Source organism: Onychostoma macrolepis, chromosome 05, assembly GCF_012432095.1.
Source record: "Onychostoma macrolepis isolate SWU-2019 chromosome 05, ASM1243209v1, whole genome shotgun sequence".
NCBI lineage: Eukaryota > Metazoa > Chordata > Actinopteri > Cypriniformes > Cyprinidae > Onychostoma > Onychostoma macrolepis.
The window spans coordinates 41841033-41867285 of NC_081159.1; the positions used below are offsets into that span (position 1 = coordinate 41841033).

A 26253-nucleotide genomic window follows, 5' to 3' on the forward strand; every position below is an offset into this window, starting at 1 on the left:
TCCTGTTTTGTTGCACAAAGAACAATTAATTTTGTGTTTGATTTGCAATTCAGGGTTTCAGACACTAGGTGGCAGTCTCAACTGACATAATTGGTTCAATGCTCACATAACATTTAAGGTAATTTACTTTGATGTTATATATATACACACACACAAACACACACACACACACACACATACATATGTGTGTAAGCAAACAACTGAAAGAAGATATAAATATAAATAAATCACATAAATAACAAACACAGAAAATATTTTGCTTTTATTTTAAAGAGTGTCTAGCCTTTTTTTGTTGTTGTTAGTATGTAATTTAGTTAAAACTATAATAAGATTGGTTAAATGTTAAGAGTGTTAAATTACAGAGGAAGACATCACTGTTGCTCAGATGCACCTGCGCGTCCACTTCAAATTCACATAGACGCGGTGCTTCAGCGCGATTGGCTAGTTCTCCGTGGTGGGCGGGGTTGAGTGTCGGTATAACGCGTGTGATTGGGCAGTTGACCTGTCCATTAGATCAAAGGAACCTACCTGACACTTCCTGCCCATGAATGTTTCGCTTGTTTTGGCAGTGTGATATCTGTGTATCTCTGCCATGTTTGTGTGCATCTTTCGCAAACGTCTTTTACATTTATAAACAAATAACATAGCTCTGACGCTCTGGAATAATAACCTGACGTGCTGTATTGGATTATATGCGCAGTTGAGCCCGTTTAATGGATGACTGGAGGCAAAACGTGATTGTTTCTTCTCATTGATCCAGGATCATACTGTGCGGAGATATAAGGTAGGCGAACCAGATTTTGATTTGATTGATTTTATGGATGGGTCGATGGAGTATTGATTGGGAACAGTCTGTGCACGTCATTCATTAAGAAGGGTTAGTAAAGGTGAAAGGTTACAGCCCTGTGCGCGTGACCATGTTAACATGTTGCGAGTTGCGCGTATGATCAGGCGTGCGCGCGCACGAGACTCAAAATCCTGAGAGACAGCAGCTCTTTTGTGGCCATGGTGTTTGTTAATATTTCTGAGGCAATTATAATGAAATATTTTGCTTTATAATATGACATTTTGGATCATTTATAATGTAAATTAAATAGTAAGTATTTGTATATGGTGTGGTATTATTGCCTTTTATTGTAATATTTCTGAAAACACAATGCCACTGTTTTGATATGTCTTGAGGGTATTTATTTTATTGATTTTTATTGTAAATATTTCTGTATGTACTTAATAATATTTATATGTATGTGTGTGTGTAATAATACAAATAAAAATTAAATAAACATAATGTAAAAAAAATCAATATTTTTGTTTTTGAGAATGTAATTAATACATTCTATAATAATAGTCATAATAATACGTGTGTGTGTGTATATTGTGTGTGTGTGTATATATATATATATGTCATTTTTAATATATATTAAAAATTACAAAGTTCTAACATAATTGTTAATTTAAAATAAATAAAAATATTTGTTATATTCTATAAGAAATGTAGTTAATATATAATGCAATTTCTAAAGTAATAATTTCATTAATTTAAAATAAATTTCTATATCTATTTTAAATTAATTATGAAATTACTGTATTGTTATATCATACTTGCATATTTCCCTTTCTTATTACATTTATTATATTAAACACTTCTGATATGTTATGTTTTCAGGGATATTATAATGCCTTTGTTTATATGTGAGCCTGGACCACATAAGCAGTCTTAAGTAGCATGGGTATATTTGTAGCCATAGCCAACAATACATTGTACATTGTATCAAAATTATTCTTTTATGATTTTTCATTTTTTTACATTTATTTTTATATATTTTTATTAATTCAATTTTTCTTTTATGCCAAAAATCTTTAGGATATTAAGTAAAGATCATGTTCCATGAAGATATTTTGTAAATTTCCTAGCATAAATACATCAAAACTTAACTTAATTTATGATTAGTAATATGCATTGCTAAGAACTTCATTTGGGCAATTTTAAATGCAATTTTCTCAGTATTTAGTTTTTTTTTTTTGCACCCTCAGATTCCAGATTTTCAAATAGTTGTATCTCAGCCAAATATTGTCCTATCCTAACAAAGCTTTCAGATGAAAGCCAAAAAAAAAAAAAAAATAAAATAATAATAATAATAATTATAACTTGTTTTGTGGTCCAGGGTCACATATGTTGTAATATTAATAGTTGATGCAAATGCCACATGCCTCTTTGAATTAAGATGTTTTAAAAACATATTATAAACCGCATATGTCTGGTCGGTCTGTTCAAGTGTTCCATTGTAATGATTTAGGCCATTTCAGTATCAAAGCATCTTTTTGTTGTTGAAAAAGGCATTGTTTCCTCAGAAGCTGAGATGCAGTGTCTGTTATACTGCTTGCTATGCAGTTCATGCGCTTGCGGTGCAGGCCATGTGAGATGTGTGTAATTGATCAGTACGAAACTTGAAGTGAGAAGGAATTCAGAAGCCCAGCTCAATCGAGGTGCTCATTCCTGATGGCAGAGAGCCAGAGCATTCCTCAGTTCAGGAACCGGTGTAGTATTCGTGTGTTGTGGTGTCTGCTACTACGCCACATGAATGCGGATTTAGTTGACCGGGACAAACGTGAATAGCCTTGTCATGAGCAGATGTCATTTTAGTGTTTTATCTAGAAAGGTTCATAGTACTACGCCTACAAAGGCAGATTCTATCATTATTTACAAACCCTCATGTGGTCCAAACCTGTTCTTCCATTGAAAGCAAACAAATAAATTTTTCAGAAGTATTTTCATAACTGAAACTAGCAGTTAAGCTCAAAAAATGACAAAAAAAACTACCATCCACATTATGTGTGCACTTCTAAGTGTTATTAAAATCATTGTATATATTTTGTAAGCAGTATGCGCCTCTGTTTTGTTTGTGTACAAATGCTTGTGAAAGTGAAACTAGAGAAACCAATGGCATTTTATAAACAATAGTGTAGCCTATTGAAGGAATCGTTCACCCAGTAATGAAAGTTTGCTGAAAATGTCCTCAGGTCATTCAAGTTTGTTTCTTACAAGCACACAGATTTTCACTTCACAAGATTTTAACTGATGGACTGGAGTGGTGTGGATTACTGGATTATTGTGATGTTTTTATTAGCTGTTTAGACTCTCATTCTGACGGCACCCATTCACTGCAGAGCATCCATTGTGTAATGTAATGCTAAATTTCTCCAAATGAAGAAACAAACTCCTCTATATCTTGTTTAGCCTGAGGCTGAGTACAATTTCAGCAAACGTTAATTTTTGGGTGAACTTTTCCTTTAAGTGAATCTTTGAACTGTGGAATGGAAAACAGGTTGACCGTAAAGTTATTTGCAGTTCCGGGATAAAAACGGGTGGGAAAAGTAGGATGGAAAAGTACGTGCTCATATGTGTGCAGTTATGTCAGAGAACATATTTGAGCTCTGTGTCTGTCTGTAGAGTTGCAGTCGTGCAGTGGGGGGTAAATGAGGGCGTCCCGGACCCCTGCAGCTGTCTGGACGTGTGACATTACGCCAGCATTGATCAGGAAAATTTTGCCAGCAGGTCATGTTCACAAGACTGTATTTATATCTCTCACACATGCTCATCACGTAGCACCCGCTGTCATTTCTGAACTTTAACATCTGCATTCACTCCAGTGAGCGTCATTGACAGATATACTTTAAAGCCTGTTTGTTTGCGCTAAACTTCCATGGTTTTTAATAGTGCATAATATCCCAAAAAATTGTGGTAATGTTATTGTACATGTCTTTTTTCCATTTTGTTACACTGCCATTCGAAGGTAAGATAGCAAGATATTAAAGGGGTCAGTAAGATATTTCCATATGCATTAATATAGAATAAATATACATTTTATGCACTTTTATTCCACAGGGATGCATTAATGTCACGCCCCTGGACTGTTTTTGTTGTTGTGTTGTTTTTGCTCCCCATGTGCTCCGTGACCCAGTTTCTGTCTCCCGTTGATTGTGTTGATTTGATTCCAGGTGTGTCTCATTATTTCCTGATTGTCATGTGTTCTAAAGCCCTGTCTGTTTAGTTCATGTTTGTCGGCTCTACTTGTTGGATGTCGTGTGTCTCCTGCGTTCCTGTTGTGGCTATTCCCTGTGATTCAAGTATTAAAGACTGTTAAACGTTTCCTCGTTTCCCTCGTTCCTCCCCGCACAGATCGTGACAATTAAATTGATCAAAAGTGGCAGTTAAGACATTTGTAATGTATTTCAAATAAATGCTGTTCTTTTGAACTTTCTACTCATCAAAGAATCCTAAACAATAAAATGCATGGAAAAAAATATGAAGCAGCACAACTGTTTTCAAAGTAATGATGCTGAAAATGTAGCTTTGATCACAGAAATAAATTACATTTTAAAATGTATTCAAATAGAAAATGGTTATTATAAATTGTAATACTATTTCATAACATTATAGATTTTTACTGTACTTTTGATTGAATAAATGCAGCCTCTTTGACCATAAGAGACTTAAAAAAAAAACAAGAAAACATACAGACCTCATAACGTTTGACCCCAAACATACTTTAAAAGATTTTTGGTCACACTTTGTTTTAAGGTCCAATTCTCGCTATTAAGTACGTTTTTTGCTTCAATAAACTCCTAATAAGTGCAAAAAATTAAATAATTTAACAACACTGCGTCGTTAGCGTTGGTATTGTATCAGACACCTGCACTTAACATTATATGAAAATCAAGCTCAAATGGAGTTAATAATGTTTTTGACCAGAGAATGACGGAGATGGAGTGTTTTGTCTGTCGTTAGAACGGCTGTAACTGTTATGCAGTGCATAAGTGCATTAAGTGCATTATGCTTTCATCAACTTTTACAGGTTATATAACTTTGATTGTAGCTATATGGGCGCTTAGTTTTTTCTTGTTGTTTAATACACTTGGCCAAAATCTCAAATTAAGCGCTTATGCACATAATGCACAGGATATTTAAAATGTATATAGACAGGAAATAACTAATTCTGCTCCACTCTTCAAACACACAAAAACATTATCCTTTACTGACATAGTGTTTGAGTAAAGAAAATGCTGTACTATTCAAACACCAATTATTTATTCACCCTTGCATTGCGAAAAAGCAGAGATCTCATCTTCTCCAGGCTGTGCGCGCGTCAATCTGAACGGAGGCGGGTGAAGTTACGAGGTCTCGCTGAGAGCTCGATGATCCAATGGCGTTACGAAGTTTTACTGACAAGTTATTTTAATGCTTATCATTGGTTTACTATTTTTAAAACTCTCTGATTTAAAATAATAAAAACGAATTATAAGCGACTCCAGTTTGGATAATTTTTCACAGCACCTGACTGGGCTAGGGTATGGCAACTGCCATACTCTGCCATACGCAAACGCCGCCCCTGCTCCCACACCTTGGTTGACTTGGGTCGCACGGATTTCTCTGCCTCCGCCATGTATCTTTCCTCTACCTCCGCTCGTTTTTTTTTTTTTTTTTTTTTTACTTTTTGTTTTTTATTTATGAGGCGCCAAACTCTGCTAGCATCCGTGCGCGAGAGAGACCGAGTGTGTTCACTCCGCTCCGCGCTCAACTAAAGTTTTTTTTTTTTTTTTAATAATCAAACGTCTCCGCGTCGCGCGACACAACGAATCGATTATGAAATTCGTTGCCAACGCTTTTAGTAATCGATTTTTATCGATTTAATCGATTCGTTGTTGCAGCCCTAATTAGGGATGTAGAATAAGGTCATGAAGAATATGTGCTTTATAAGTACTAATAAACAGCAAATATGTTAATAATAGGCATGCTAATACGCAACTAGTGAGAGTCCGTATAATAAAGTGTTACTGATTTCTTTCTCATACAAACATGCATTTTAAAGAATAAGGTAAAACTGCACCTTTGAGTAAACATACATCAGTAAAACAGCTTGGAACTTAAACAGGAAGTGTAAGTGTTTTGTTGATCTTTCCAGTTTGGACGGTAAGTCCCTAAAATCCGGTCTGACCATCTTCTGCTTGCAGTACAAACCACAAACTGTCTATATAAACAGTCATGCAGTGCTATGGCCTCCTCTGATGAGGGTACATGACGGTATTAGCATAACTGTGTTGAAGACTCGTGACAGCGTTTGTTATTTTAAACTAACAAACTCTGGCCGTTTCAGTGCTCATAATTATATAGTGCCATAATAATAGGCCTAATGTTATATAAGACTCCTCCAGTCTGGATCAGCATGAGCCCAGAAACTACCAGCAACACCGTTAACAGATGCTGTCTAATTAATGCTTTAATAAAAAACGAAACTTTGACATGCCTAATATGAATAACAATTCAGAAATCAGTGATCAAGAGCTGCGTTATCTTACAGCTTCCTGTTGAAAGCGTCAGGTTATGCTGACATCGAATCAGTGGGGCTCGTTTCCAAGAACTTGATTAATTAAAGATAATGTACTAAAGCGCTTGCCTAAAGATCTCTCGTTGCATGTATACAGTGAGAATCGAAATTAAGACACAAACTTCTGAGCAGTTATGTTCTGTCATACTGTAGACTGTAGATTCCTAAATGATCTGCTTTCAAATGTATTTTGAGTTCGATTTGTTAATGTATTAATTATCAATATTTTTTATATCATTATATGAATATTACATTTAATTAAATTATTTTAAAATATTTTTTATATTTTAATATAGTTCAGGAGTTCAGTTTGTTAATTTAATAAATGAATTATTAGCATTTTAATATTGTTATATTAATTAACATGTCAATATTACATGTCTGTTCCCTCTAAATATGAGTATTGGATTTGGCCATTTAAAAACACACATCAGTGGAGCAGTAGGTTTAGGTATTTGCAGCTTGAATTGATATTTGTCTGTTTTATTTTTGCTCTTTGGCCCGCTGCGTTGATCCATCAGTTCAAAGGGGAGCCTGTGTAGATGAAGTTCTCGCCCTCAGAGCCACACAGCATTAATAATACACAGCATCTGTTATCAAAGTGCAGATCGCAGTGTGTGAAATATTAGAATCTGACCCAATTATTTCTTTCCATGGCTGTATTTGTATAGCAGTGAGCATGTTCAATTCAATTCAAGTTTATTTGTATATCGCTTTTTACGATACAATCGTTGCAAAGCAGCTTTACAGGAAATTAAGTTTCTACTATATATATGCATACACATACGCACACATGCACACACAGAAGAAACCCAATATATTTAAGTTATGACAGACTTAACTTGGTAATTCTGTATGTTGTCTGAGGGTTGGCATCCTCCGTGGTCCTCTGAGGTGTTGCCATCATCTCTTCTCAGGTGTTTGGTCATCTCAGATCTTTTTAAGGGTTGGATCCAGACTGACGCTTCAGTATTTCCTAGTTACCGCAGAATCAGAGAAACAGATAGAGACGTAATTAGCGTAGCTGCTGTTCTATTCAAGCAAAAATGATTTGTTCAACCCAATCTAAAGAATTATAATGTACATTTCATCAGATATAAGTGCAGTACAAGATTATAAGATGCATTATGTGAATGCTTGGCTAAAGAGATGTGTGTTTAATCTAGATTTAAACAGAGACTGTGTCTGAACCCCACGTTATCAGGAAGGCTATTCCAGAGTTTGGGTGCCAAATGTGAAAAAGCTCTACCTCCTTTAGTGGACTTTGCTATCCTAGGTACTACCAAGAGTCCAGAGTTTTGCGACCTTAGGGAGCGTGATGGATTGTAGCGTGGTAGAAGACTAGTTAGGTACGCAGGAGCTAAACCATTTAGTGCCTTTATAGGCAAGTAATAAAATTTTGTAACTGATCCGGAACTTAATAGGTAGCCAGTGCAGAGACTGTAAAATTGGGGTAATATGATCATATTTTCTTGACCTGGTAAGGACTCTAGCCGCTGCATTTTGGACTATCTGTAGCTTGTTTATTGAAGATGCAGGACAACCACCTAACAGTGCATTACAATAGTCCAGTCTAGAAGACATGAATGCATGAACTAGCTTTTCTGTATCAGAAACAGGTCGCATGTTTCGAAGCTTGGCAATGTTTCTAAGATGGAAGAATGCTGTTTTTGTAACATGGGAAATATGATTTTCAAAGTTGCTGTCTAATATAACACCCAGATTCTTGACTTTAGAGGACGTAACAGTACATCTGTCTAGTTGCAAATTGTAATCCAAGAGATTCTGAGTACTGTTTTTTGGACCAATAAGTAATATATCGGTCTTATCCGAATTTAATAGGAGGAAATTATTGGTCATCCAATCTTTTACATGTTTAACACAATCTATTAGCTTAGATAATTCAGAAGTTTCACCTGGTCTTGTTGAGATATATAGTTGAGTATCATCAGCATAACAATAACTAATCCCGTGTTTTCTAATAATATCACCAAGGGGCAACATGTATATTGAAAATAGCAGAGGACCTAGGACAGATCCTTGTGGTACTCAATACTTTACTGGTGATAGTTGAGATGACTCCCCGTTAAAAAAAACGAAGTGGTAGCGATCGGATAGGTAGGATCTAAACCATCTTAAAGCCTGCCCTTGAATACCCGTATAGTTTTGTAATCGATCTATGAGTATGTCATGGTCTATAGTGTCGAACGCAGCACTAAGATCAAGTAAAACTAGCAATGAGGTGCAGCCTTGGTCTGACGCAAGAAGCAAGTCATTTGTAATTTTAACAAGTGCAGTTTCTGTGCTATGGTGAGGCCTGAAACCTGACTGAAATTCTTCATAGAGATAATTTTTTTGCAAGAAGCAGCACAATTGAGCAGACAACTTTTTCTAAACTTTTAGACACACGGCAGATTTGAAATGGGTCTGTAATTTGCCAGTTCACTAGAATCTAGTTGTGGTTTCTTAATAAGAGGCTTAATAACCGCCAGCTTAAATGGTTTTGGGACGTGACCTAAAGATAACGATGAGTTAATAATATTGAGAAGCGGTTCTTCTGCTACAGGTAGCAACTCTTTCAGTAGTTTAGTGGGTACAGGATCTAATAAACATGTTGTTGGTTTAGATGCAGTGATAAGTTTATTTAGTTCTTCCTGTCCTATAGTTGTAAAGCACTGAAGTTTTTCTTTGGGAGCTGTGAATGAAACTGAAGTACTAGACGGTGCAGAACCTACATTTGTTATTGTATTTCTAATGTTATCTATTTTATCAGTGAAGAAATTCATAAAGTCATTACTATTAAACTGTGAGGGAATATTTAGATTGGGTGTTTATTTATTAGTCTAGCCACTGTGCTAAATAAAAACCTTGGATTGTTTTGGTTATTATCTATGAGTTTGTGGATATGCTCTGCCCTGGCAGCTTTTAGAGCCTGTCTATAGCTGGACATAGTGTGCGACATTTGAGACGCGACCACCTGCTCAATTCTGCTATTCTGGTTATAATAGCAGCCCTGTTGCTGCCTGTCATAAATGTGACTTTTATCATGCTATGAGTTATTTTAAATGTGCAATACAGCTATTTATTGTTATTTTTATTTATTTATTTTTTTTTTTTGTAGGATTGAAAAACAAAGAAAAAAGCTTTGCAATTACACACTTTGCAAATGAAAAAAGTGAAAATATTTATGTGGAATTTGACAGAAACCAAATGATCCGAATGATAGCAAATTAATCACTGTAACATCAGAACAAAAACTCTCAGCGTTTGTTTTATCTACACTTGAGTTAAAAAGAAAAGACCCATAACAGTAAAACAAATTTTATATTTATGTATATACACTAACATTCAAAAGTTTTTGAAAGTGTCTTGTGCTCACAAAGGTTTCTTTCTTTTTTTTTTTTTGTCAAAAATAGAGTACAAACAGTAAATATAGTAAAAACAGAAATATTGTGAAATATTATTACAATTTAAAACAACTGTTTTCTACTGTCAAATATTGAAAATGTAATTTATTCCTGTGATGCAGTGCTGAATTTTCAGCATCATTATTCCAGTCTTCAGTGTCCCATGATCCTTCAGAAATCATTCTAATATGGTGATTTGCTGCTCAAGAAACATTTCTGATTATTATCCATGTTGAAAACGGTTGTGCTGCTTCATATGTTTGTAGAAACCATCAGATTTTTACAGTTCTTTGGTGAATAAAAATCATTTATTTGAAATAAAAATATTCTAAAGGTTCTTAAGTGTCTTTTCTGTCAGTTTTGATTAGTTTAAGTAGAAATTTCTTTAAAAAATCTTATTGACCCCTAAATCTTAAATTCATAAATGTATGTATGTGTATAGTTCAGACTCTAAAGTCTGATTGTAAAGCTTTTGAAAACTAGATATGATGACACGTTGATTGAATTCTTGTGCAATTAAACAATTAGCCTAAACTTGTCGTTGACTGTAAGTTCTTCCTCACCTTAGCTTGTTTGGAACATGTCCTGCTCTGTATTTTCATATTACCCCATCACTCTCAGAAAATAAGGTACAAAAGCTGTCACTCGGATGATAATTTTTCAAAAGCAACACCTTTGCACCTTATTTAACCCTATAGGATGCATTTGAGTACCTTAAAGGTACTAAATTGTACATATTAGTACCTAAATGGTACAAGGTAGTATCTCTTGACAGTGTGCTGCCCCAGTGACAGCTTTTGTACCTTTTTTCTGAGAGTGATGTCTTTCGTCCCTCTGTCCTGCCCACTGAGTGTCACAATCAGCTCGTTCTCATTTTCACCTCGCTGCTCTCCTGTTTTCCCCTTTAACTCCCCTGATGTTTGATCTGGCGTGTTCTATGACACCGGATCCATTAGAAACGCTGAGTGTGCTCGCGGCTGCACTGATGTCATGCACTGAATCTCAGATCAGCTCTGCGGTGCATCTGAGGACGAGTCCACGAGTCAATCTGACTCCATCGTTACTCCAGACATTTGAGAAGCTCAGGGATTTTCTGTACTTCTTTTATCTTCACAGCTTCACGCCTGGGCCTTGGTTTTGTAACAAGTTATGAGGAACACAGTGCTTATCCTTACCATCTGATGCATATTACATGCATTCTTAGTATTATTTATATACAATTAAAATATTTATTAATATTTTGAATTAGTTTATTTACAGATTTTGACATTTTACATTTTGTTTGTGCTTTTGTAATTTTTACTATATTTTATAAAAATGCATTTCTATTTAGCTTAATTTTTTATTTCACTTTATTTTAGCACTTATACTCATGTATTTCAGTTAGTTGCCAAGGCAACATTTTTATTTATATTATTTCTGTTTTAGTCATTTTAAACATTTCAGTTTGCATTTCTAAAGTTTTTTTTTTATTTATTTTTATTTGTTTTAGTAATTTTAACTTAAATTTATTTCAGCTAGTTGCCAAGGCTTTTTTATTTCTCTTTTAGTAATTTTAGAACTTATAAACCTATTTATTTCACTTGGTTGCCAAGGCAACATTTCAATTTTTTATTATTATTATTATTATTATTATTATTATTATTATTTCTGCTTTAGTATCTGTATTGTTTAAACACATTTATTTATCTAGTTGCTTTCCAAAGAAACATTTCTAATTTTCATTTTTTGTTTAATATTTCTGTCTAATATCTGTATTTTACTTTCATTTAACAAAACATTTTTAATAGCTTTTGTAAGTTTCCTAGGTTTTAATAGGTTTACTTAACAGTAAACCAATTAAACTACAATTCATTTACAATCTGCTTATGCAGTGTTTCATTCTTCTTATTCTGTGCTTACATATTTAGTATAATGACCGCTAAACTTGTATATATATATTTCTATTTAAGTAACTGATAAGTTGGATAATGTTCAGTCAGGCAGCCATTGTCACAAAATAACACTTGAAGATGATACAGAACAGCTCTGCTCCATGTCTCGAAGTCCTGGTCACTCTGTCAGATTTGATAATGACCTCCTGACTGCACATTTTCCCTCACATATTCTTTCAGGGAGTCTCCGATAAAACTTTCTCCAAGTATGACATCCAGGGTGAAGTATCCCTGCTGCGCTCAGGGTTCGGTTTCCCCCGGCAACCGTCAAAGCCCATTCAGGAACTCAAAACTGCAGCCAGCCGGCCCACATTCCAAGTGGTTTGCTGTTGCCATGGTGATGGTCCCTTGGAGCCGAGGATTGTGGGAGGGATGAGAAAAAAGTGCTTTGTTGCCAAGTATGATCCCTGGGATAAAAAATTCAAACATCGGTTCTGCTCTAAATATCTCCATTGAGGGTAGACTCCTTATACTAATGTCAAATCCAGTTTTCATATTATCATGTGTCATACCATCATCCATCTGGCTTTCAGTGCTCAATATGCCGGTTTGTACTTGGTTATAGTAAATGTTTAGGGACCCCCCGGTTCGGTCCAGCAAATATGCATGCACGTTCTAGAGCTGAACTTGACCTGTGAAGGTAAGAGTTCATTCTCACGGCTGACTAGCAAGAGATACTGCAGATGACAGTGCGTGAGTTTCCTGCTCTGATCAGACTGAAACTCTCATGCGTGACGCAGGATGTAGATGTAGATCACTGATATTAAAGCAGCACAAACTTCACTGCACTTTCAGTAGTTGCCAAGGCAACATTTAGAATTTTCATTTAAATTTCAGAATGATTAGATGGCAGCTTCACCAGTTTTCAAATATTTGTATTGTTGCCATGTCAGTAATGTGTTTAAATGGTGTCTGGGTGTTATCTGCATTCTACTATCCCATTTACTTGTCAAGAAACTGATGTAATTTTGTTTTGTTTGTTTTTTTCATTATGGTCATTCAAGTTTTCTTATCTTTTTGACAAAAGGCAATGATGCCACAGCCATTTTTCTCTTTTCTCTAGTCATGTAGAAAAACAAAATCACCGTTTTACTACATAGACAAGTTTTATTAAAAGCCCATCTTGTCAGTGGTGAATTACGTTTTATATTTATCATTTATTTTATAATATTAAATGGGTCTATTAAATACTGTTGAGGTCTCAAGTTTACATAGACCTTGCAGAATCAGCAAAATGTTAAGAGGGATCATACAAAATAGTAGGCTACTGTCTTGAATATGCTATTTAAAGATGTATAGTCCACAAGACGAGATAATAGCTTAATTTATAAAGATTACCACATTCAAAAGTTTACATATGCTTGATTCTTAATACTGTGTGTTATTACCTGGGTGATCCATGACTGAGGGTTTTTTTTTAATGTAGTTGTTCAATAGCCTTTTGTTTGTCCTGAACAGCTGAGCTGGCCACTATTCTTCAGAAAAATCCCCCAGTTCTTTGGTTTTTAAGCATCTTTTGCATATTTGAACCCTTTCAAGCACTGACTTGTATGATTTTGAGATCCATCTTTTCACACTGCATGACAGCTGAGGGACTCGTATGCAACTACAGTATTACAAAACATTCACTGATGCTCAAGAAGGAAACACAATGCATTGGGAACCGGAATGAAGATGTGTAAATTCTTCTTATTTTGTTTAAATATATATATATATAATATATATATATATTTTTTTTCTTCATTTAGTATTGTCCTAAATCAAAGCATCAAGTTTGATGCTGTCCATAGAGTTCTACCAAAAATGATTCGGATAAATATTTGGGTTTTCCTTTTTTCCTGTTTCCAGTTCTCATTCACAAGCTACCTGATGAACTGGTTCTTGTAGAATTGCTGTTAGTTACTTAAGCCTGTTTTGGGCGATACTAGTTTTGTTTTTGTTTTTTTTTCAGTCATTTCTGAGTCATATAAATGTGCAGTTCCATCAAGTATGTTATCTAAACACTAAACTTGCATCCTTAGCATGCAGTTTCGATTGAGTCTGTATTGGTATCGGTCATGTTTAGAAACATTTCAGTATCATATGAGTCATAAGAGGCTTTTTATGCATGCTGTTCTATCTTTCAGTAATGGCCAAAATGTCTGTATTGCTGAGTGTGTGCTGTAGTGTGTGTGAGGAGGACAGATCCTGGAGTGAGTTTAACAGTGCTGCAGACTGAGCCGTATAATTACAGCACCTCACAGCTGCTTTAATGGACATGAGAGAGGGATGAGGGATAATTAAAGAGACCGAGGGTGACCAAAAAGAGGTGTGATTGAAGACAAAGGGGATGACTAATACACAGCAGAGGGGACACATGTCTCAGAGTCTGTTATATTGAAATATAGCTGTTTATCAGAACTGCTCTGTGACACCTGACCAGGATCCCGATTCAGTGACCTGTGTGTGTGTGTGTTTGTTTTAACCTTACTTGCCTCCTTATAACCTCACTGTGACTGGTCTGATCAAGTCTGAACACTGAATGTGTGTCATTGATGTGCGTGTGTCAGCATGTATCTGCTTGACACAATAGAGTTGTGAAAGTTAATTTGTTCTTTGCAGTTTAGTTTGAATAAATCTTTGGACTGGACTGGAAGTTTTTGCTCTGCAGAGAAGCAAATGTTTTTTAATGACCAAAACATACACTATCAAATTAAATTTCAAGGTTACTGAAAATTCAAGTGTGCAAAATAAATGAAAATAACAAAACATACCATATACAGTATTTAAAAATGAATTTGCGTTATGTTAACATTATTTCGTTTTTACCTAAAGTAGCCTACTCTGTAAAGACAGTGACAATCAAATATGGACAAGTCTACATTCAAGCATTTTTATACAATCAGCTTGGTGTTTTACAGTAAATTTAGTTCACAAATAACTGACAGTTGTAACTTAAGGTATGATATTAATTAACAACAATCATTACTAAAATTCGGTATTAGTAACTTGCTACTTTGCCACATTTTGATTCAGACGTGAATACTCGCTCCGACTGGATCATTGAATCAGTGAGTTGTTGACTCGAGAACAGCTACAATCAAATCAGTCCAGTTTGGTTCGTTATAAAAACAATTGTCTCATAACCAGTCGGACAATGGGTGGCAATTTCTTCAGCTCAAAATAAGGAGGCACAATATGATTTTATGAAATGTAAAAGTATGGTAGTAGTACGTTTTCCAAAGTAAAAATACTCTGGTGAAGTACAGATGCTTGAAAAATTTATAGTAAAAATGCTTTGTCCACTGTAATCAAATAAACTTTTGATATTTCTAAAATGTTTATTGTGGTGGAAGTGACAGTTGTTATGTGTAAACATTGATTTATATATAGGTTTTGATATTAACCGATTGATATGATTCAAATATTGAATGGTTTATTTAAATTTTTAGATTACCATACTTCCTTAAAAGTCAATTTGAAAAGCAGCTGCATAAAAGAAGTCTTTGTTAAAATAATAAGTAATAAGTTAAAGTTTATTGGTAAATAACCAAAGTTTCCAAGACAGTTTTAAACCTTCATAAAACTAGAAAAATATAGAAGTAAATGTAGTAGTTTAGTTTTAAACAAAATTGACCCCAAAAGGTGCAGAAGCAAAAAAGTCTTATGCCTTGAGCCTACAATACAATACACAATGCAATACAATACTATACTATACTGTAGCCTACTATACTACTATACTATTACTATAGCGTATCAACAAATGCTATACTACACAATACTATTACTATATCACTATTCATACTACACAATACTGTACTGTACTATACTATACTATACTATCGAGTATCACCATATGCTATACTATGCATGCTATACTATTCTGTAGTATACTATACTGTAGTATAGTGTATCACCGTATACTATACAACACAATATTATCACTATTCTATATTATTCAGCACTATGCTATATGTGACCCTGAAAACCAGACTTAAGTCGCTGGGGTATATTACCGTAGCAGCAATAGCCAAAAATACATTGTATGGGTCAAAATTATCCATTTTTCTTTTATGCCAAAATCATTAGGATATTAAGTAAAGATCATGTTCCATGAAGATATTTTGTGAATTTCCTACTGTAAATATATAAAAACGTAATTTTTGATTAGTAATATGCATTGCTAAGAACTTCGTTTGCACAACGCTTTAAAGGCGATTTTCTCAATATTTAGATTTTTTTTGAATCCTCAGATTCCAGATTTTCAAATAGTTGCATCTCAGCCAAATATTGTCCGATCCTAACAAACCATACATCAATGGAAAGCTTATTTATTCAGCTTTCAGATGCTATATTAATCTCAATTTCGAAAAAATTGACACTTAAGACTGGTTTTGTGGTCCAGGGTCACATATTAAAGTACTATATCATACTATTGTATAGTATATCATTATATACTATACTACTCAATACGAAATACTATGCTATGCTACACTATACTACAATGGGTGTACTGTATTTGCTGAACATTTTCCTTGCTCAAAAAAACAATAGAAGCCCAATAGAAACCATCACAGAAATTCTAATGGTTTCCATTAAAATACCATTATGAACCATTAGCTTTTTCCAGTAAAACCATTACAAAATTCCTTTTTGTAGTTAGTTTTGGGCATTTTTCCAATAGGATTTAACATCCCACCAATAGAATCCATCACATACCAGTAGACACCATTATAGTTTCCATTAAAACCAATACAGTTCCCATTGTAACCATTAAAATCATTACATTTTCTATTGTGTTTCGGGAAGGGTTCTATTGTTTTTATCAGCAGGGTTGGCTTAAAGATTGAGCAGGTGTTCATGGTCGATTTAAACCCTTCAAGTGAAGTTCATTCTTCAAGCCTGTATTGTGAAAAACAATAAAAATTGGAGTGGACTAAGTGAAAGTGGGAGATAAACTAATGTGCGTCTCCTTGGAAACACTTAATAGCTTTCACACCCGCTCTCAGTCCAGATGGCGTCTGAAGCGGGTGATGTCAGACAGACTGTGAAAGAGAGCTCGACTGCTGCGCTGGTGATCCACTGTAATACTGATGTGTGAGATGGTATTAGCACTGACTCATGGGGGATTACAGTGGCTGATATTATAGGACACGCTTTCAGATTCTAATCAGACAGCTCTGGTGTGAGAGAGATGGAGGGTTTTGGGGTGTGGTGTTGAACGGATTACAAATAGGAGCAGAGAGAAATGTGAGCCATCTCAAATTCAGCTGAATCGAGAAGACTTTGTGATTCACCCTGATTGTGTGCCGTCCAGGGTCACACTGGAAAAACTATACTGTTTTCACTCAAATTGTTATGCTTATCCTATAATTTGTAATGAATGTGTTTTTTTTAAATGAGAAAAGCGTGCAAAAGGACCTCTCAAATTCACACATATGTATGTATTATTTAAATATACAGTAGACAAATGTCCTTTTACATCTTACATGGAAATGAGTTGAATATTGATGTGAATTAAGTGATATAACATTAAATGGATGTTTGAAACAAAGCTCTATTGTAGTACAGAGTCATTTGTAGTTGTGCGCCGCCATCTTGTGGTATGGCTGAGTGTTGATTTTCAGATTCAAGTTCTAAATACTGTAGTTATAACAGTTCAAGTATATATGTTTTTTTGTATTTTTTATTATATATATATATATATATATATATATATATATATATATATATATATATATATATATATATATATATATATATATATATATATATATATATATATATATATATATATATATATATATATATATTAGTTTTGTAATGGTGTTTTTAGTATATTATTTAGTATGCAACATGAAAAGCACATTACAGCAATCAAGAAAAATTGTTTTTGTTGAAATTAAACTATGGTATTTAAATCATTAAATGTTTTTGTTTTTATAATGCTGATCAGTGAACAGATTTGATCACGCATTAAACAGACTACCATTCAAAATGTGGTTAGTAAGAGTTTATTTAAAAAAAATATATATATATATATTTATTAAAGATGCATTAAATTGATCAAAAGTAAAGACCTCAAAGACTCCTGAAAAGAAAATGCATCACGGTTTCCCCAAAAAATATGGAGCAGTACAACTGTTTTTAAAATTGATGATAATCAGAAATGTTTCTTGAGCAGCAAATGCTGAAAATTCAGCTTTGATCACAGGAAAAAAAATATTCTAATAGAAAACTGTTATTTTAAATTGTAATAATGTTTTACAATTTTGCTGTTATTATAGTATTTTTTGATCAAATAAGTAGGCTACAGTCTTGGTCAGACTTTAAAAACATTAATAATCTTAACATCTCCAAATTTTTGACTGCTTTTGGGCTCTCCATAAAGGATTTTAAAAGTTATGTTGTGCAGTCAGATCAGTATATTGATAATGAGCCAAAATGTGTGGATTTCACATTGGAAAACTTTCATATGGCCACTAGAGGTCATCACAGCTCCTCTGAGTGCTTTGGCTTCAGGAACAGGTCAAATTAGGCTTTAGTCTTTTTATGCAAGAGGCCTTAATATGCACTTTCATAGTGGGTTATATTTAAAATATTAGTCAAGGATTCTTGCATAACAAACGCAATGAAGAATTTTTTTGGAGAGGTTAATCAGACTGAATATGTTGATGTGTAAATGTCATATGTTAATGAGCACATAAGCATGATTTCTGTCAAAAGTTTTTGCAGTTTATTTGCTACAAATTCTCTGGTTGGCCAGACTTAAACAACCTTGTTTATTTCAGAAAGGAGGCAGTTGACGCTGCATGTGATCCTTCACACTCATAGCTGTTTGTTGATGCACGTCGTGTTGTGAAATGTTTGTATGCAAAAAGTCAGAACATAGCAACAGCGCTGTAGTTCAAATAGAGTTATATGAGATCTACTTGATCAAAACTCACACAGTCGGAGCTGAGATTAAAAGGCTTTCATTTACAGCAACATGTCTGTCATTGTAAATGCAATTTCCCGATTCTCAGACCAAAGCGGAGTCGTATTGCTAATGGATTGGCTGTTTCAGATCTCCAGCTGAGTGTGGAGAACCTTCCCAAAACCCATTAAGTGTGTTGATCACTGTGTGAGTGATCCGAGAGGATTTCCATTGTAAAAGTCACATTCTTTCCTATTTGCTGTGCTCTTTCCCGGCCGGGCGGTTCATCGGTCAGTCAGGTATGCTGGGGCTTCCTCTGGCCATCTGGGAAAGAGAGCAAACCCAGTCCCTGTGGAGTTCCTTAGACGTTTAGCAACAGTTTTTCTTACGAACACACACACACACACACGCATAGACCACCAGGCAAACGATTGAACCCACTTCATCTGTAACCGCAAACTCCCATGAAGCACTGCATTTGATATTGAGTCAGATATTTTATGCAATGCATGTATCTTAATATTTTGATTTCTCTCTGTCTGTCTTCAGGTATGGATGATTTGTCATATGTGGGGTCTGGCTGAGGGCTGCTGTTGCCCGGCGTCTGAACCCCATTGGCTGATTCTCCAGTATGTACCGTAGAAACGGCCTATCGGATGGCACCAGCATTAGCTCCGCCTCCTCTGAGGTAACTGCTCCTCCTTTCTTAAAAATGCTAATATAATAATATTTTGAAATTAACTGATAAATAATGATTTAAGCCTACTCATCATTGGGAATAAAATGTATTTATGGCAGCAGTATGACAGGATAGGATTTATTTTTAGTGTGGTTTAATTAGAACCGTATGGTGCTTTACAGCTAACTAAAACCATAAAAAAACATTTTCATTACTTGAAATAACATAAACACTAACTGAAATAAAATATTTTTTTAAATTATTTTATTTCAAGTAGTTGGCAGAGCAGCATTTCTCATTTTCATTTAATTTAACTATGTACTAAATTATCTAAAACTGAAATAAAAATGAATAAAAGCTATACATAGACATTTTCATTATAAAAAATCAATAACTAATAAAAATGACAAAAACACGGCAAAAACTGTGTGCACGGGGATTTATATATAACTATGTATGTTAACATAACGTGTTAAAATAATTTAACGCAAATAAGTACTGAAGCACACAAAATTGCGTCATTAACGTAATTTACGTCACACAGTACATGATCTTGGGAGTCAGGAGAAGGAGTTTATCACACTGAGCATCAACAATGTCTCAAGCACCTGTAACCCTGGTAGGCAGACATTTCTGTATGTTATACATCTATTAATATAATCTAATATATAATCTGTTATTATCTATCTCTAACACTAGCCTTCTCTATTCTTTTTCTATTCTATCTACATGTTTTCTTTTTCATTTATTATAAAAAACTCCTTGATAGGAATACTGTGTTAGACTAACTGGGACTTGTCACAGCATTTATATATTATTGCTCTTCTGTTGTCCTTATTTGTAAGTCACTTTGGATAAAAGTGTCTACTAAATGACTAAATGAAAAAAGATAAATAATGTACGATACTTAATTTTTAAAAATGTAACGATACCAGCATTTCGGTAGCTCGTGCCTTCAAACGTGTGAGCGCTTCGTGAAGAGCGTCAGAATGTTTCTATTTACAACATGTTTTTGCAGCGTTGAGCATTGTAGCCAATCACAGACATGTTTGTTGAGCATGTCAATGCAAGGTCCAATCAGAGGCTTTTAAGTCATAACCGCTAAATAAATTTGTTCAGGAAGAGCTCGGTGGGCTGTTTGTTAGTTCCTTTTTCGCTGTAGCTATCAAAGTGCAGAGATGATGTAAATAAGATATTTCAATTTCATTATTATTATTGTTGTTATTATTATTATTATTATTATTATTATAACATATTATCATTCAGTCAGTGAGCTTGCGCTGCGGATGAACTGAAGTGATCAGATTAATTGATTGTAAAGGAAGTGCTCTTTACTCGGTTTCTCAGTAACCCAGTCATAATTTGAATAAAAGTTACATTTTTCATGCTGCTAATGCTGCTTTTTTTATACTGCAAAGTTTCATATGTGTATGTGTGTGTGTGTGTGTGTGTGTGTATATGTATATATATATATATATATATATATATATATATATATATATATATATATATATATATATATATATTTATATTTATTAGCATATTAGCCCAAAGGTGCATATTCCATTCCATTTAATTTTATAGATTTTAATTATAATATAATATAATACAATATATAAACTGTGCCTGCTATAAAAATATGGAACATCTCTGGAATCAAATGAGAATCAGCGACTTGCCAAACGTAATAACGATCTCAACACAGATGGTTAAAACTCTGTTGTGTTTTTTTGGGGGGGGGGTCGTATCGTAGCATCAGTGCACTTGCTGTCCTCACTTACGTCCTCTGCAGGGTGGTTGTCTGATGGACAGTTTATGGGTTTGCAGTGGAGCATTGCATTGCTCTAATGAGTGTTTGACCCTGAATGACAGGCGGTGGGAATGAGTTAGTGCCTCTGGCATCTGCAGACCCTCCCGGCCCTCTCCTCATTTCCACTGCCAGCCCTTTCCTCACCTCTGTTCACCCCTCATTACCTGACCCACAGCGGCACCACCAGCCTGACACGCGCAAACTGACACGTGCCTCCACTTACAAAAGTACCATGATATCAGATGATAATGCTGTTATTTACATACATGCACTACTGTCCAGACGTTTGAGGTTGGTAAGATTTTGTAATATTTTTGAAACGAGTCTCTTAAGCTCACCAAGGCTGCATTTATTTGGTCAAAAATACAGTAAAAATAGGTAATGTTGTGAAATATTATTGCGATTTCAAATAACTGCTTTCTGTTTTAATATATTTAAAAATGTAATTTATTCCTGTGATGCGCAGCTGAATTTTCAGCATCATTACTCCAGTCTTCAGTGTCACATGATCCTTCAGAAATCATTCTAATATGCTGATTTGCTCAAGAAACATTTCTGATTGTTATCAATGTTGAAAACAGTTGTGTTGCATCATATTTTTGTGGATTTTGTCAGAATTCTTTGATGAATAGAAAGTTCAATTAAAAGCGTTTATTTGAAATGGGAATGTTTTTCCAACTTTCTAAATGCCTTTACTGTCACTTTTGATCAATTTAATGCATTATTGGTGAATAAAAAAATAAATTCCTTTAAAAAAAATCTCATTGACCCCAAGTTTTTGAACGGTAGTGTACCATAATGATGAATAATTGACTTGAAATGAGCTTGAAAGGTTCTGTAACTTTAAAGCCTGATAAAATCCATGATAGTGTCCAAACCTTGGTTTTCCATTGTACATTCGTAAGGCTCAGCTCTTTTTAAATTTATTTTTGGACATTTACACATCCAATGCATAAAAACATAAGACATACGCCCGTACGCTCACAGACGTGTCCTCATGCAGATAGCGTTATCATCAGATCAAAGACCGTTTCACTCGAGATCCAGGAAGGTTTTCATGGTTTTTCCAGCGCTGGCAGTCGTCCCGTGAGAAACATATACCACGTCTGCCATCAAAACCTCACGCTAACCCGACAACTTCGCTTTTCCATGGAAAGAACTGTGCTGATTTTTTTTTTTTTTTTAATGATCGGTTCAGCTGTGGTCAATACATGAGGGCCACACCAGAATAAATGAGGGATAATATATAGTCATAATCACAAATGAAACCCCAACCAGCACAATAAGACCAGGAACATTTAGGAGGACAGTAAACGTGGTCAATTTTGATTCTTTATAGTTTATGAATAGTCGTCGTTTGTTTCTCTCCCTCTCTTCTCTCTAATTCATTCATGATGAGCATCTGTAATATTTCATGCTTGACATGTTGGTGTCTTCATATTGTTTCTTTCTCATATTCAGGGAAGTAACAGCTCCGTGTCTGTGGACGGCCCGAGCGCTGACTACGCAAAGAGCTACGATGCCGTCGTGTTTGATGTGCTCAAAGTGACGCCAGAGGAGTTTGCAGTGAGTAAAACTGTCAGATTTGAAATTGATGCGTTCTCTGGTGGAAAACTGAGACGGCCTTTTGGTTCTACGTCGTTTGTCTTGTCCTGTAATGATGCAGTCTTATTAGTAGCAGTCCTGGTCATTCGGGACTTTTCCGTTCGGAAACCATAGCTCCGGTCCAAACCGAGCGAGCAGCATCCTGACTGACATGGAGCCTCAGAAGCTCTCGATAGTGAGCGGCTCCTCGCACCACATCCCTGTGGAGACAATGAAAGGGAAAATACTTGTGGAACAAAGGCTGTTGAAAACGTCTTTACTCACTGTTGTGCTCTATGGAGTTTGATGTTGCTAAGGGAACATTTTTTAACCAGTCTTAGTTGTTCTCCTGGCCTGGTCAAGCTGGTCTGTTTTTTTTTAATAAATTTTTTCTTTTATGATTTTTTTTTTCTTTAATCTTTTTTTTTTTTTTTTTGTATGAAGCTAAGACCAATTAACCTGTTAAAATGGGTTTTGTTTTGTTTTTTCAGCAGAAGCAGCAGAAATATTATACAATTATTTTATTATTATTTTATTATAATAATAATAATAATAATAATAGGGTACAACGGGGCTAAAGGCACACCTTAAGAAAAAATGCGCTATTCACCGTTCCTAAAATGTATAATTGCAGAAAAAAATCTATACGTTTGTATTGAAAATGAACTGAGCAACAGTTTTTGTGTGAAAATAAATCATACAAGTGTTTTATTTTGTTTAAAAATCTTATAAATGTCTAAAGTGGCAAGGGGGGCCTTTTACCCCACACACTGGGTAAAAGGCACACAGTATTGATACAAATACTTTAGCTAAAATAATGTTTTGTTTAATAATGTCTAAGTTAATACTTGTTCAAAACAATCACTTTAGCAAAGTTTTTTAAATTATTTTCTGCTTATTTTTTTCAAAATAAAAAAAACTCACAGTATATATTTTGAAAATATTTACATGTATTTACATGTATATATTTAGATTTGTATAATTTATATAATTTATAAACATAACACTTTCTTAAATATACATGCATATGTGTGTATTTATTTATTTATATATATATATATATATATATATATATATATATATATATATATATATATATATATATATATATATATATATATATATATATATATATATATATATATACACACACATATGATGTACACAAATTTTATATATATATATATATATATATACACACACACACACACACACACAGTATATATAATTTGACTATATATATTCTTTTCTTTTCAAATGGTTGAAAACAATTCAAATTATGTATTCTTTTCTTATTTCTTATATATTTAAAATCAATACTTTTCCTTATATAGCACTTTAAAGTGTGCTCTATAAAAAAATCTTGCCTTGAATGAATTATGAGTATATGTATAATATTTAAATATTAAATAAAACGAAAAATACGCATGATGCTGCCTTTGAATAGAAATGGCCATCCCATAATGTTCCTACTTTTCAAAACAGTCTTTACATTTGAATTGCCCTAATGACACCTTAAAATGTTGCCTAGGTAGGCAGCTCACTAGGATTTGGAACAGAGCTGATGTAGTATAACGCTAAATAACTTCTCAGAATAATTTACTGAAAGCTAGTGGTGATTTAAAATGAGACTGTTTCCTGTGAGTTGGCCTGATTGTGGGATTTGTGGGATAATTCACTTGCATCAAGGTCTTCTTTAGACTTCTAAGAAACTTTGAAGGACCCCGTTGAACCGAGTTCCCTCATTGTGGTGATTTTTATGATTAATTGTTTTCATTCATTTTGTCCTTTCCCATAATGTACGCTGTAACTCAGTGCTGGAAAATGAGCTCATGGCTGTGATTGCTCACTCTTTTTCTGAGCGACGAAAATGTGATTTTATTTTTGTCTTTGTTTCTCAGAGCCAAATTACCCTGATGGACGCCCCTGTGTTTAAGGCCATACAGCCAGAGGTAAGACAGAGGTCTCATTTTTTGAGCCAGATACCTTGTAGACAAGAGAAAACACTTCATATCATTACACTGTTGCATTATAGCAATTTTTATTCATTCGTTCATTAATTAATTCATTCTGTTGATGATTGGTCACATTTCCAGTCATGGCAGATTTTATTTTATTTTATTTTATTTTATTTTATTTTATTTTATTTTATTTTATTTTATTTTATTTTATTTTATTTTATTTTATTTTATTTTATTTTATTTTATTTTATTTTATTTTATTTTATTTTTTTTATTTTAAAGTCATGAATGATGATTTGTCACATTTTATAATGTAATAATGTATAATTTTAAAATGTAAACTAATTAAAAAAATATGTGTTCATTTCTTTAGAATATTATTTATTCATTTATACAATTTTATTTTACAAGTGAATGTTTTACAACATTACAAGTTTATTTATTTAATTTAGTTTAGTTTAGTTTTGGTTTCAGTCCTCGATGATGATTGGTCACATTTCCAGAAACTCTAAAATACACTATTATTGTAATGTTTATAAATCCTTTATACTTTATAATCCCACTATTATCCGTTTAACATGGGAATTGTAATGCAGACAACGTAAACATTTTATCCACATGGACACTTGTACGCTTTGAGCAGGATTACCTCACTGTCCCAGATGAGAGGAGCGTGCCTTTGTTGAAAATGTTGCATTTCCCTGCATGTTAATAATGTAATGGATGCGCAAAGCTACTTCTTTGATTATTTATGCTACTATCTTGATCCCGGCGCTAATATCTAGCAGCCATTGTTTTGATTGAGGAACAGCGGCCGGTAAAATGCATGCCCGAGCGGGTGTTTAGACAGGCGGTCGCACCGCAGTGGAAGTGCAGACTTTGCGAATTAAACGCCTTGGCAGAATATTCTAACAGTCTGGCAGTTTTTCATTAGGGATGTTTATAAGCTGTTTGGGGAAGAGAATAACATTTCGGTATCAGTTGATTATCTTTGCCGCCGTAAGTGACAGCGAGAAGGAGGTCCAATTTCCCTCAAGCATGATGTAAAACTGTTGGAAAACATGCCGCTGGCTTACGGCGCTTGATGGATGAGACCACCTGTGACCCGCTGTCATTAGTTTTACCAGCTCCCCTGTCACTAACGCTCACTTCAGGCTGGTTATGAAGCACTACTGTACATGCAATGTTTTTGACTGGTTAGTGGTGTCTGAAAAATCCTAGACATTCAGTTTAACCCTATAAAGCCTGCTGTATCATTTGATATGCAAATTTCTAATGCTTCTAAATGATAAACATGATCAAAATTTTGCACAATCTATTACATGCCTTCTGTCGTCTGATTGATAGTTTATACTTTTTAGCAAGTAATAGGGCTTTTAGTGTAATTATACAAACTCCCACCTTCAGCTCGTGCTTCATGTGTATTTTTATTGTGAGATCTTTACTGATTTTATAAAGTAGATAAACATAAGAATAGCTTTAATATCGTTAGTAATATTTTCAAGATGATATTTTAGTGCTTACTGGACTGAAGCAACATAGGTTTACAACTTCGGTTTAGAAACTAAAGAGCTTTGATCATAAACTACACATTTAA

The 26253-nt window shown here is 34.2% G+C and overlaps 1 protein-coding gene across 3 annotated transcripts in view; it reads left to right on the top strand.

Annotated features, from left to right (window-relative positions):
• The first annotated feature begins 518 nt into the window (after window positions 1-518).
• Window positions 519-26253, top strand: part of LOC131540638 (ras-specific guanine nucleotide-releasing factor RalGPS1) — a 143026-nt gene continuing 117291 nt past the window's right edge. For 2 of the 3 annotated variants that reach the window (XM_058775703.1, XM_058775705.1), the window contains exons 1-4: window positions 519-784; window positions 19172-19310; window positions 22573-22677; window positions 24597-24647. In XM_058775703.1, coding sequence (XP_058631686.1) covers window positions 19254-19310; window positions 22573-22677; window positions 24597-24647 — 213 coding nt within the window. In that variant the 5' untranslated portion in view covers window positions 519-784; window positions 19172-19253. Of the gene's footprint in view, window positions 785-19171; window positions 19311-19845; window positions 19921-22572; window positions 22678-24596; window positions 24648-26253 lie in introns of those variants that run through there. The other variant, XM_058775704.1, reaches the window with a different exon arrangement.